Source organism: Vipera berus (genome assembly GCF_964194415.1).
Source record: "Vipera berus genome assembly, chromosome: 1".
Classification (NCBI taxonomy): Eukaryota; Metazoa; Chordata; class Lepidosauria; order Squamata; family Viperidae; genus Vipera; species Vipera berus.
The window spans coordinates 103,941,776-103,955,589 of NC_138202.1; the positions used below are offsets into that span (position 1 = coordinate 103,941,776).

At 40.3% G+C, this 13,814-nt stretch overlaps 1 protein-coding gene across 1 annotated transcript; it reads left to right on the forward strand.

Moving 5' to 3' along the window:
• Nucleotides 1–1,464: 1,464 nt before the first annotated feature.
• Nucleotides 1,465–9,940, forward strand: LOC308662900 (small acidic protein). Its single transcript, XM_081319044.1, has 5 exons — nucleotides 1,465–1,642; nucleotides 3,741–3,824; nucleotides 6,631–6,691; nucleotides 8,028–8,137; nucleotides 9,293–9,940. The coding sequence occupies exons 1-5, from the start codon at nucleotides 1,577–1,579 to the stop codon at nucleotides 9,542–9,544; spliced, it is 573 nt and encodes a 190-aa protein (XP_081175170.1). The 5' UTR covers nucleotides 1,465–1,576; the 3' UTR covers nucleotides 9,545–9,940.
• Nucleotides 9,941–13,814: the final 3,874 nt, after the last annotated feature.

Genomic DNA, 13,814 nt, shown 5'->3' on the forward strand with positions numbered 1-13,814 from the left:
AAACACTGAGGCAAAGTGGAGGTGCAGTGTAGAGAAGGGGAGCAAGTCAGGTAATAAAACTGTTTTACAGATCTGTACTATATTTTCCCAATACTAACTTCCAAACCTTTGTTGGATCTTTTAACAAATGCTGAGAAACTGTTAACACAACATGCTTCACAATATCCACAATCTGTTCAGGAGATTACACACTACATTAACTCTTGCATAGAGCTGGACATCAATACCTGGGGAGCAAAAATCCAGTCAACACCCTAGATGCGTAAAAGTCTAAGTGTAGTTACTGTTTGGATTTTTGCAGATTTGCAGCTTTAGCTTTACTCTTGCATTATTTTATAATCCTTGCATTTGAATTTAAAGTCGCTTCCACTACAATGTGTACAATCAATTTAATTGCTGGGATGTATCTTCCACAGCGATGAGTTTCCCAATTATTGTATCTGAGCAATAATTAGGAAAGGGAAAAATACATACTCTGATTATTCTGTCCCAGCCGAGTGCACTATCGTGAGGAAGCGCTTTCCTTCTTAAGCCTCAGACTGGACTAGAAGAGAAAGGCAAATTATTTCATAGCACAATATATCTCCAAAGCACCTTAAAGCAGGACTTGAAACAATGGATGGAAACTAATCAAGGAGAGAAACAACCTAGAACTAAGGAGAAATTTCCTGACAGAATCACTAGTCAGTGGAAAGACTTGTCTCCAGAAGGGGTATGCCTTTGGTGAAGGGGTGAAGGGGTATGCCTTTTAGAACACACTAAGTGCCTTTTGTTTCACTTTTCTCGTTTGATTTAGCCACTGTTAAGACAAAGAGCGTGCCTTTTTAAACAGGAAGGGCTGCGTGATTTTTGCCGTTTTAGCCCCGACAAAGAATAGATGAGGGATATGAAATGCTTTTTAAATGCAACTGTCAACTGCAAACTTTTATTGTACTGTCAAAGTTCTGGGTGCTCAATCACTGGAGGTTTTTAATAAGACCGGACAACCATTTGTCTGTATAGGGTTTCCTTCTTGAGCACGGAATTGGACTAGAAGACCTCCAAAGGTCCCTTCCAACTCTGCTATTCTGTTATTCTTTTCCAAGCAAATGCTACTAGCTAATTCTAGCTACAAATTTTTGCTACGCTTTGAATTGAGGAGCGGGACACAAAAATGACTTCAACCTTGAATAAAGGGGTGGGGTGAAGCCCGAAATGTTTATTCAGGAACCAATGGCTGATCAAATTTCCTCGCCGCCCAATTCCTTGATAACCAACCACAAGTGACTGGAGGAGCGCGAGGAACGGCGAAGAAAGCCCTCCCGGTTCCATGCCACAGAGGCTTCTGGGAATTGGAGTTTCTGCCTTTCCAAGATGTTGCCCCGCGAACGTTTCCCCGCCGCTTAGCGAGAGAACTACACCTCCCGAGATGCCTCGGTGACCTGCGCCGCCGAATTTTTTTTTCCCCTCTCGCGCTTGCGCTGTGCAAAAGCTTGCAAGAAGGCGAGAAGGAAGAAGGCGGGTTGGCGGCAGGAGCAGCAACAGCAGGAGGGCCGGGAAGTGGCCGTTCACTGGACTCTGGTCGGGCGTCGGGAAGATGAGCGCCACCAAGGAGTCCAAACCCGAGCACGGCCACGGCGTGAAGCGGGCGGCCTCCCCTGATGTGAATAAGGGGCAGGGAGAAATTGGGAGCTGCGGGGCAGGGAATTGGAAGGGGGATCAAGGCAGTAGGGACTCTTGGGGCCGGCGGTGGAAGAAAAGGGGTTCCTCTTCCCATCATCTCTTCTATGTAGAAGGAAGAGATGATGGCAAGCATCCCTTAGGTCAGGGGTGGGCAACCTTGGCTCTTTTATGACTCGTGGACTTCAACTCCCAGAATTCCTGAGCCAGCTTGGCTGGCTCAGGAATTCTGGGAGTTGAAGTCCACGAGTCATAAAAGAGCCAAGGTTGCCTACTCCTGCCTTAGGTAATTCTCCCACTTTATGTAGGAGAATTTGTTCCCCCTGTGATAAGCTGGTTCAGTAGTACATCTCACTCGACTTGCCCTTCTGCAGGACTACAACTCCCATACTGGGCAGAAGTGAGGGACTACAGGTCCCATGCGGTGTGGGCAGTTGTCGATCGATGCATCTGGATAAAGAGTGGATTCAAGAAGGTGGCCCTTTCCTTGCACATTTGTGCCTGAAGGGAAGCCCCGTTTCTGCCACTGGGAGTGAGGAGTGAGAGTTTTCCTGTGGATTGAGACCCCCTTGGGCTTCTCAAGATAGCTTATTATGTACAATGATTAACCAGGGTGTTAAAAAGCTCTCTGAGAACCAGCCTCTCAGGAGCAAGGCCTTGGCAGGATGCAGAGTGTGAATAAGAGTTGGGAGAAGGCAGTGGCATTACTCTTCTGAAAAGCAGGGTAAAAATGTTTGTAATAAAGTAGTAGTCAATATGTTGATGCAGTATAGCCAAAATAGAAAGCAGGAGACATGGTGGAAATGCAAATCCACTTGCCAGAATAGGTAAGTATGCATATGGTAACTTATGCGTACTATGCAAAGGTTAGGAATTGATTACAGATTTTCAACAGAAAAATCTGAGGTGCAACATACAGTAGATTATTTCTATAGAATCCTATAGAAATGGGCTTTTCCAGACTTTGAGGAGGTTAGAGGTACCATCCGAGTTACTAGTTTATGTGATGGCTACAAGTAGATTTTAGTATAAAAATGTGGATCTGGAATAAGTTTCTTATGCTGGACTATAACCAAAAATGTTTTTCTGCCAAAGGCTGGATATATGGTGCATGTTTGTACATTATGAGCAATGCTATGCTCTGTATGTTTTTTATTTTCAGAACGCCTTCTAAAGTTACAGTATGCATTTTTGGAACAGACTTTCAGCAGATAGGAACAAGATGGTGTTTTGGGGTTTGTTTGTTTTTGTAATATCATATAGCAGCATTGCTGAAAGGGGGAAAAGAACTCTTCCTGGCAAGGTTGAAAATAAATGGCATATTTCAATGAAATAAAATAGTATTTTTAATTTAACATTTTCATTAAAAAGATGACTTGATTAATTTTCTCTATCCAAATAGAAGAGAATATTGTACATTATGAGCAATGCTAGATTATGAGCAAGGATTGAACTATTGGGTTCTTGGTATTCTCTGAATTTAGTTGGGGTTTTTCTTGCGGCTGTTTCATTATCTAAGTAAGTAGCATTACTCCCCCTCACACTATTGCTCCACTTTTGTAAAAGGGGAATTATCCATCTCTTGCATTATTTCCATATTTTGTATTTGGAACTATAATATGTATTAGTGATTGGAAGATGTCAGCAGGAAGCTGTGGCCAGGCAGTACTAGCCTTGTTGATTTGGGCTCTAATCCTGCCTGCTAAAAGTATATTATCCAAAATTGGAATATTTTCCTTGCAACCCGTGACCGTGATGTTTTTTTAAAACTGGCATTTATGTGAAGTAGATAGGCAAATATGGTGTAGCCATATGGAGTTTAATCCATGTTTATAATAATAATAATGTTGGAAGGGACCTTGGAGGTCATCTAATCCAAACCCCGCTCAGGCAGGAAACTGTACCATTTCAGACAAATGGCTGGCCAGTCTCTTCTTAAAAACTTCCAGTGTTGGAGCATTCACCGCTTCTGGAGGCTATAGCCGCAATGAAAGTTGTACTATAAATATTTATATCTGTACAAATTAACTCTTGATTTTTTTTTATTTTAACATGCCTAAAAACTATATTTTGTTTTTCAGCTTGGAGCTGGGAGCTGGGAGGCAGCTGACTTGGGTAATGAAGAAAGGAAACAAAAGTTCCTGAGGCTGATGGGTGCTGGGAAGGTAGGGTTTTAACGTTCATCCTAGCAGTATAATGATGATAGAAGAGATTTTTAGTGCATAGCTTTCCAAGCAGATTTTCTTCGTTTTCTCTTTTTTTATAAGAATAGAAGGTCGTCTTAAAAATACCCCTATCTAATAAGCAGTGCTTTTTTTGTAAAAGAGAAAGGTGCCGGAACTCACACATGTCATACAACCCGCCTTGCCTACCCTACAAGGTTCCATCCAAAAAAGGTGCCGGAACTCTGTTCTGAGCATTCTATGACAAAAAAAGCCCTGCTAATAAGTAAAATTTCAGAAGTATGATGTAAGAGAAAAGTCATTTCATAAACCTTTGTGTGTCAGAATACCTAATGGGACAGTTGTACCAGAATTTATTACTTTTTTCTTATGAATTAACATTTACCTATTTGGTGTTTTGTCAGATATTTGTGCAACAGTGTATGACCATGGAATCTTGCAATTATCTTTCTAAATGCCTAATACTGAGAATTTTATTGCTCTCTCTATCAACTTAATGCGAATGAACTTTTTAGGTTAGGGCCTCTACACCTTCTCAATAATACAATTTCCATTCATATCGATGTCATTGTAAAGTTTTCATACTTCTAGTAACACAAGTAGTCATTTCTGAACCAAAACCCAGCTAGTACAACATAACTTTTTAAAGAGCATTAAGTAGTACTAGTAGCTTTCCATTTAAACAAGAAAATTGATTTCTAATATATACAGTTAATGTGTACATTCATTTTTTTCAGTGAATATGGTTGAATGGGAGAAGGTTGGAGATATTAACTAATTGTATGGTGAATTGAATGAATCTTATTACACCCGTTCATTGTTTCAATTCTATAGAATATTAGTAAAAACACTAGTAAAAGGACCAAAAGCTCATTTAGGCAAGAAAGCTCACCCTTTCAGCATGAAGTTGACATGTTCTTCGATTCTTGTTTCCCAGCAATTAATATTTAAAGCATGTCTTGAAGCATGTTAACAGTGGGACCAGGGACAAATATTGTGGGAGGGGTAAGCCAAATCAGCTAGAAAATATCACATTTCCAACTTTGCTTTAGTGTTAATTATCTATGGAGATCCTCAATCATCCAGGTCATGGTTGTTGCAAAGGTGCTTTCTCAAAAAAAGGCAACTGGACTTTCTTGGTTTTTTTTTTCTTTTGAAAACATTTTGCTTCTCATCCAAGAAGCTTTTTCAGTTATAACTGACTAGCTTATGACTGACTGACTGACTGACTGACTGACAGACTGACTAATTAAGTAACCAGTCAGTTAGAACTAAAAAAGTTTCTTGGATGAGAAGTGAAATGTTTTTAAACAAAAAAGCAGGAAAGTTTAGTTGCCTTTTTGGAAAAAGCACCTTTGGGTTTAGAGTTAATTATTTTAATTAATTGTTTTTCATTTCATATTTGGTAAAGACCACTGTCATCTGAAATTTGAAAGTGGATGTACCGTATTTTTCGGACCATAAGACGCACCGGACCATAAGACGCACCCAGTTTTTAGAGCAGGAAAACAAGAAAAAAAATTCTTTCTCCTTCTCTCTCTCTCTCCCTCTCTTTCTCTCTCTCTTTCTTTCTCTCCCTCCCTCTCCCATTGTCCCTTCCTTCCTTCCCTCCCTCTTTGTCCTTCCCTCTCTGCATTAGAGCAGTACCCGCGGAGGCGGCCCCGCAGCCCGGCTTTCTCTTGCAGAAAGCAAGCTGAAACGGAGTGAGGGAGATTGCCAGAAATGCGAATCGGCCGATCTCGCGCTCCTGCAAACTCCCTCACTTGGTTTCAGCTTCCCTTGCTACAAGAGAAAGCAGGCTGAAACGGAGTGAGGGAGATTGCCAGAAATGCGAATCGGCCGATCTCGCGCTCCTGCAAACTCCCTCGCTCGGTTTCAGCTTCCCTTGCTACAAGAGAAAGCAGGCTGAAACGAGGCAGATTGCAGCAGCGCGAGATCAGCCAATTCGCATTCCTGGCAATCTCCCTCACTCCGTTTCAGCCTGCTTTCTCTTGTAGCAAGGGAAGCTGAAACCGAGCGAGGGAGAGTGCAGGAGCGTGAGATCGGCGTTTCTCAGCACGTGCCGATTCGTGCTCCACTTGCAAAGGTTGGGGCTGGCCATACGGATCACCTTCGGACCATAAGACGCACCCTCGTTTTCCCCCCCACTTTTGGGGGGGAAAAGTGCATCTTATGGTCCGAAAAATACGCTAAATAATTTTCAAAAGAAATTTGTGGAAGTGCAGTGGAATGAATTTACTTTAAAAAAATTGTAAATACTTGTCTTTCAGTTTATTGTCTACTGCAAGTACCATCTGGATAGCTATGCTTATTCAAAGTGTCTTGTCACTCCCCAAATACAGTCCCTGGAAATTGTGGTGCAAAATAAAAGCATAGGAACATAAGTAGTGCCCTGCTAGATTGGACCATTGGCCCATCTAATCATCCAAGTGCCAAAGAAAGCCCACTAGCCTTCCAGCAGATGACCTTCGGAGACCATCACACTGCCATGAAAGCTAATAGCTGTTGATCCCCATGATTTCCATGAATTGGTCCAACTCTTTTTTTTTTAAGCCAGCCAAACCGATAACAGCGCCACATTTCAAAGTGGATATCAACGATCAGAAAAAAATCTAAAGCTGATTTGTGTCATTTGAGTGGCCTGATATTTATTTGAAACATAACATGGTAATATTGAAAAATAATCCTTTGGGGGAAATGGTCTTTGAAAGCCCATGCTATAATAAACCAGTCTTTAATAGAAAACTAGAATCATTGTGTTGGAATAACAATATACGTTTTCTTCTAGAAAGAACACACTGGGCGCCTTGTTATTGGAGACCATCGTTCAACTTCTCATTTTAGAACAGGTCAGTTTTAACCAAGGTTTTAAAAGGGGAATAGGTGTCCCCTGCTTGAGTTAAACAAAGGTGTTTTCTAGGGAACTTTACCTTTGTGATTGATTTATCCATATGCTATATAGATTTGATATTTCTCATGCTCAAAACCATCCTTTTGGCCACCAACTGCTGCTGCCTCTGCACTATTCTTCTGAAGTGCTATATTGCCCCATGTGTAAGTTGTGGTATAAAACCAAAATAGTTTCTGACTTATTGTACCCTGAAGTGACATGGTACTGTTTGTGCAAAAGGTACCAGAAAGTTCTATTTATGAGTAACGTTTTACTGTTGTCCTCAAAGAATATTATTTATCATTATTTCATTCTATATATTATAGCCATCCCCTAAAACAATTAAAAACATAGACAAAAGAGCCTGCACTAAAAACAGCCATTGTTCCTCACCTGTAGACAAAAAAAATTGCCAAATTAAAGCAACTATTTGCTTCGCTATAGATATATCCTGGGAATAGCAAGGGAGAAGCCTTCTTAACACACTTCCTCCTGACCAAACTTTCTATGCTTCATTTTTTTAAAATTTATTTTTAATCCCATTTATATCCCGCCCTTCTCCGAAGACTCAGGGCGGCTTACAATCTAAAGCACAAATCAATGTGCTTAGCAATAGCCTTCATTCTATGTATATGCCTGCTTATTAGGGCTTTCGCCCCCCCCCCCAAGCGGCATTATTACAAAGTCAGCTTGTTGCCCCCAACAATCTGGGTCCTCATTTTACCTACCTCGGAAGGATGGAAGGCTGAGTCAACCTTGAGCCTGGTGGGACTCGAACCTGCACTAATTGCAGGCAGCTGGTGTTACTTAAGGAGGCATTAGCCCACTGCTCCACCAAGGCTCCAAGGTGGAGCTTCATTGCTCTTTGCACTCTGGAATGCAGCCCCACCCTCCTGGGAATCCAGACTGCATTCCACCACACATTAAACCACAGCACATCAGGTTCCCCTCACCCCCACATACATACATTTAATCCCATCTCTGGGACCAAAGTCCAACTTTAAGGGCTTTTTGAAACCCCAGGTGAGTGGAGATCATCTATATATCTGGGCGGTTGCTGTTCTAGCACCCAGATAGACTACCTTCCTAGGTCCTACAAAATGGCAATATTTAATAGAAATGTTGTGCAGCCACTCTGCCCTGAGTGGACAGAAACAATGGGAGAGGAGTGACCCTGTGCCATTAGGAATAAACTCTGTTGTGGGTTGAATAAAATCTTTTATGCGCCTGCTTTTTTGTTGAAATATAGGATTTGTTACATGACGGTATGTTAATCAACATATGTAACCCTTTAGGGGAAGAAGATAAGAAAATGAATGATGAGCTGGAGACTCAGTTTCAGCAAAGTATGGATAGTACCATGTCAGGAAGGAACCGGCGGCATTGTGGACTTGGCTTCAGTGAGGTAATTTTCCTTTGGCTGAGACAGTGGCTCAAGAGTCCTTCTTTGCTGTGCTTCACATGCATTATATAATACACTTTGTATTGCCAGTGGTTAAATAGGACCAACTTTCACATATCTGCTCGTTCTTCATCACATTACATAGCTAGCGGATAACATCCCTCATAGCCAGCATGGGGTGTGTGGTTTTTTGACCCTGTAGATGGTGATATTAAGCTTCTTTTGCTGTAGCCTAAAATATTACTGCACTGTTGTTGTTGCAAAGTCGTGTCCGACCCATCGCGACCCCATGGACAACGTTCCTCCAGGCCTTCCTGTCCTCTACCATCTTCTGGAGTCCATTTAAGCTCATGCCTACTGCTTCACTGACTCCATCCAGCCACCTCATTCTCTGTCGTCCCCTTCTTCTCTTGCCCTCAATCTTTCCCAGCATTAGGCTCTTCTCCAGTGAGTCCTTCCTTCTCATTAGGTGGCCAGAGTATTTGAGTTTCAACTTCAGGATCTGGCCTTCTAAAGAGCAGTCAGGGTTGATCTCTAGGACTGACCGGTTTGATTGCCTTGCAGTCCAAGGGACTCGCAGGAGTCTTCTCCAGCACCATAGATCAAAGGCCTCAATTCTTTGGCACTCAGCCTTTCTTACGGTCCAACTTTCACTGCCATACATTGCAACTGGGAAGACCATAGCCTTGACTATTGTTGGCAGGGTGACGTCTCTGCTTTTTAGTGTGCTGTCTAGATTTGCCATGGCTTTCCTCCCCAGGAGCAAGCGTCTTTTAATTTCTTGGCTGCAGTCCCCATCTGCGGTGATCTTGGAGCCCATGAAAATAAAACCTGTCACTACCTCCATTTCTTCCCCATCTATTTGCCAGGAATTGAGAGGGCCGGGTGCCATGATCTTGGTTTTCATAATGTTAAGTTTTAAGCCAACTTTTGCACTCTCCTTCTTCACCCGCAACAAGAGGCTCTTTACTTCCTCTTCACTACTGCACTAGTAGCTGATTAAAATCAAATGATTAAGTTTCTATTACCATCCACAATATATCAACCGGCTGTTATTTCTATATGTATTGACATTGGAAATACACCTCAAAAGAAAGGGATCTGTTCAGAGTAACAAAAAGAAGCTGATAGAAATTTTTCTCTGAATCTTCTCTTTAGTTGGAGGAAGAGAAAGGAGCAGCACCGGAGGAGGAGGAGGAGGAAGAGGAGGAGGAGGAGGAGGAGGAGGAGCAAGATTCCCCAGGATCAGAAAGTTCAGAAGACTCCGAAAGCGATTCTGACTCCGAGCAAGACGAAGTTGCTGAAGATCCACCATCTGCAGAAAAACACAGCAACTCTGAGGACCCGCAAGCCAAGAAAGATGCAAAAAGCAGCTATAAAATGATGTTTGTTAAATCCAGCGGCACTTAGCTGCAGAATGTAGGCAGAGTGAGCCTTCTGGTTACAGTGCAAAGTCTTGGACTGCTTATGGCACAGATCTTCCCTTGGTGGTTTTAATAAGGCCTTTTAGAGAAAGGGGTGTTTGCATTTGCAGCACCACACCAAGAAGCTATTTTTCTCAGCATGACTGCCCATTTTGTTTTGTAAGATACGAAAATAAAATTGAGTGGGGGATATACTTAGTTCCCAACATGCCTTTAGATTCTTCTTCCCTCTCTTCGTATTCCATGAAGGCTATTGAATTTTTCTTAAGTTTGTTAAATGACTTACTGAAATGGCATTTAATGTCTTTATGGGTGCTTTATTTTTTAAAGCAGTTTTTGCTGGGGTTTTGGATGGTATAATTATTAAAAAGTAAGAACGGGAGCTTCATGTGTCTTGCTTATCATCCAAAAGAAACAGTATTTTAGAATACGTGCTGCATTACATTTTGCAACGCTGAACTTCTGTTGGGTGCATGCGTATTGAAGAGCTGATTTCAGTATTATGTCTAGATAAGGAATGGCAGAGCAGTCATTTAATGAAGAGAGGAATCTCTTCAAAAGGCATTATGGGTAAATTGTGTTACGCCTATACAGAAACCCTAAATAGGTATGATCTTAATAAAGAAAAAAATAACAAAATAAGTTGATTTTCTTTTCACTCTTGAAAAGAAAATCTTAAGTGTTGTCTTGTAAGTTAACCCAGTTTTCTCAGAATTCATTAATTTATTCATTGAAATCCATTGAGTTTAGTATGGTTTAGCCAAGTATGGTTTAGCCATAACAAAGCGTATGTACTGGAGTATATGCGTGTGTGTGTGTGTGTGCGTGCGTGTGCGCACGTGTGTGTGTGTATTAGTTTTTTATTTATTTTATTTTGATTACAATTATTTAGTTTGATTACAATTTCCTCCAAACTGGAGCTCTTCAAATATTGTGAGGCTGTTATATATCTAGAAGACATTTGGTCGAAGAAGCTAGGCTACAGCATTTGTACTCCTTTTACTATGATTTACGTAGTAAATATATTTTTGCATTTTAGCTGACTGCTTAAAATAAAGTTACATACATAAAGGCTTCAGTTAGTGGAAAAAATATATTACAGTGTAGTCACAAATTTGTACTTGACACAAAAGGAAGCCCCAATTTATTGTTCATTTAATGCTTATTCATACCCCCTCTGCTAATGTAGGTATTCTGTCCATCTTGTTCTCTCATAATGCTCTTCTGTAGCATCAAACAGCTCTTCCAAGATTTCCTTACCAAATTTCATGGTGCAGGAAACCTCCTATATTTGGTTTCTGTATTAAGATCTGAGTTGTACAGGCTATTCTTTAGAAAGGATTGAAAGAGGAGAAGTAATTGGGAGTTTGTGGTTAGAGGGACTGAAGAGGAGAGCAAATGGGCACAGGATAGTTTTTGAGGGAGTGAGTGTAGATCTGATCCAAGTGTGAATAAGGAGAATTGTGACTAATTGAATGAAGTTATATACTTCCTTTGCCTAAGCTGGCTACATAACCAGAACCAGCAAAAGGAGGTCAAATAGGAACAAGATATAAGCGCTAGTATCAGGTGGTTAACATAACTCCAACAACAGATTTAGACTGCTACACCTTGACAGAGACTCACTTCTTCTTCCCTTTACTTTGGAAAAATGGGAGTCAAGTCCCAAACCTTGCTACCTCTTATTTGCTGTGCATAGATATACTAATTTGAGATTAGAGGACTTGCTGGAGTTCTTGTGATAATACTTCAACATGCTTCCTAAGAAATTCTATGAATTGACTCTTTTGAGAGGGTTGTTCTTTGAAATTGTCATTCCCAATCAAGATTTGCTACAAGAAAACCCTGACTAAAATGGAGCGTTGGAAGTGAAGTGAAAGGGGGAAGAACAGACAGACAAAGCATCAAGTCAAACTTAGTACTGACTTGAGAGAAGTATGAGCTTCAACGCATGCAATATTGGCCATCTTACATTACACAGTTCCTAAAGAGTAAGAAAGCTAAAGGTTACTAATAATTGGTATGAAAGAAGACCAGTGACGGTTATCAGTTATTGCATATTAACGTACAAGTATCTGGCTATTAGACATAACTTGTAAGTTTGTACTTGGTATAAGGAGCTCCCGACACTTCTCTTCAAATCAAGATAGCTGTAAGTAGCAGGTTATGATAATTTAGTCCAAAGTCCAGAATGATAACTGCTTTCAGGCAGAATAAAGGTTTTAGGGAAAGAGGGCATGTTGAGGCTGAATCAAATGTTCCTAAAGAAGGATCCAGTCTTTGAATAAGGAGCCCACATCATCTTCATCTGCAGATATTCCTTCCAAGGGGGCAAATTTCTTTTGGCATATGGTGATGGGCATAGATTTTATGGTGATTTGGCTGAGCAAAAATTGCAGTTTTCACACAACAAAGGATGTCATGAATAGGCATAGACTTTCTCAAGTAGGCAGTTGGAACAACTAGATGAACTAGGGTAATGAAAATATATTTTAGCATATCTTGAAAAACTATACAATTAAAACCAAATATTTTAGTAAAAAGTGACCCTCTTAGCAAAAACACTGGAAGGTATCGAGCACAACACCAATTTTTAAAAGCAGAAGATAGGCAAGATCCAGAAAATTTCAGGCAGCTATTCTTACTGTCTGTTCTGTGTGGAATTGTAGAAAGATTTTTTTAAAAAAAGCCTATGGAGCAATAAGCCTTGCTGAAAGAAAATCACTGGGTTCTGCGAGAGTAAATCCTGTTCACAGTCTTCTAGAGTGTTTTGTTAACTAGTTAGACAAAATAGAATAGGGATAAATATTAAGTTTTCTCAATGAAAGGAAATTCAAATTTAAATAATTTTTAACTTACTGATCTTGATACAGGGTAAGCAGGGAGTTAGGCAAAGTTATGGATTATATGAAATTATTCAGGATAGTGAAAACTCATTTATGAAGAGTTTCAGAGGGATATCTAAGAAATGGTCAAACAGAAACCAAGCAGTTCAGTTTAGGTGGACATAAAATAATGCACACTGGAACAAATTAGCTTTATTATTATTTAGGGGTCATGATGACAAACACCAATGATGGTGTTTGGCATCTACCAAAAAGGAGAAATTTCATGTTAGCAATAATTAAGAAAATGATTGAAAATAAACTCACCAATACTGTATACTTAGATACTGCATATTCAGTTCTGGAATACTGTACAGTTCTGGTGACAATGTTTGAAAAAAAATACTACAACTGCAAAAAAAGTAGGCAAAGGAAAACAAAATACTTATTCATCAAACATCTACCTTACGAGACCAAGCTAGAACAAATAAAAAGACAAGAGGGGACATGGTCAAGATATATAAAACCCTGCAGTCACTATCCTATTGCATTTATTACAGCAAGATGTGATGGTCACTAACCTGAATGGCTCTGGAATGGAGAAATTCATGGGGGACAAGCTGAGTAAAGGTTATTGATCCTCAAGTCACTATTTTATTTCTGAATAAATAATACTGTCAGGAGACCAATGATGGAAGAAATGTCTCCTTCTGTCATCTGATTGTTGCCATTACGGAAACATGGTGGGATGAAACCCACAAATGGAACACACAGCTAGAGGGATTTAAATTATTTAAAAGAAACAGACCAAATAAAAGAGGAGGTGGAGTTGCCCTCTATCTAAGGAATAACTACATCTCTACAGAAATAGAGCACAACAATAATGAAAACTGTAAACTTGAATGCATTTGGGTCAATATAAAAGGGAGAAGAAATGACATTGCCATAGGTGTATACTATAGGCCACCCAACCAAACAGAGGAAATAGATGAACTTTTTGCTAGTCAGCTAACTAAGGTAAGTAGGAAGCACATTACAATAGTAATGGGGGACTTTAACTACCCTGACATCAACTGGGAGACAAACTCCGCACCAAGTGGAAGATCAAACAGATTCCTGACAAACCTAGCAGACAACTTTGTTACCCAAAAAGTAGAGAAGGGAACTAGGGGATTAGCCATTTTGGATCTAATTCTCACTAACAGAGGTGAAATGATAGAAGGTGTTGAAGCCACAGGAACCTTGGGAGGAAGTGATCATGCAATATTGGAATTCAACATTATGGAAGCACAAGCAATAGAACGCAGTCAAACTTGAGTCTTGGACTTTAAGAGAGCTAATTTCAATAAACTTAGAGAGGGCTTGGGAAGGATTCCATGGATGAGAATCCTCAAGGGAAAAAGAACTCAAGAAGCTTGGGAAATTTTGAAA

Coding starts and splice junctions, on each gene's coding strand:
- LOC308662900 (XM_081319044.1), top strand. CDS start 1,577: ATGAGCGCCACCAAGGAGTCCAAACCCGAGCACGGCCACGGCGTGAAG. Junction 3,825..6,630: donor GGCTGATGGGTGCTGGGAAG/GTAGGGTTTTAA, acceptor GTTTTCTTCTAG/AAAGAACACACTGGGCGCCT. Junction 8,138..9,292: donor GTGGACTTGGCTTCAGTGAG/GTAATTTTCCTT, acceptor TCTTCTCTTTAG/TTGGAGGAAGAGAAAGGAGC.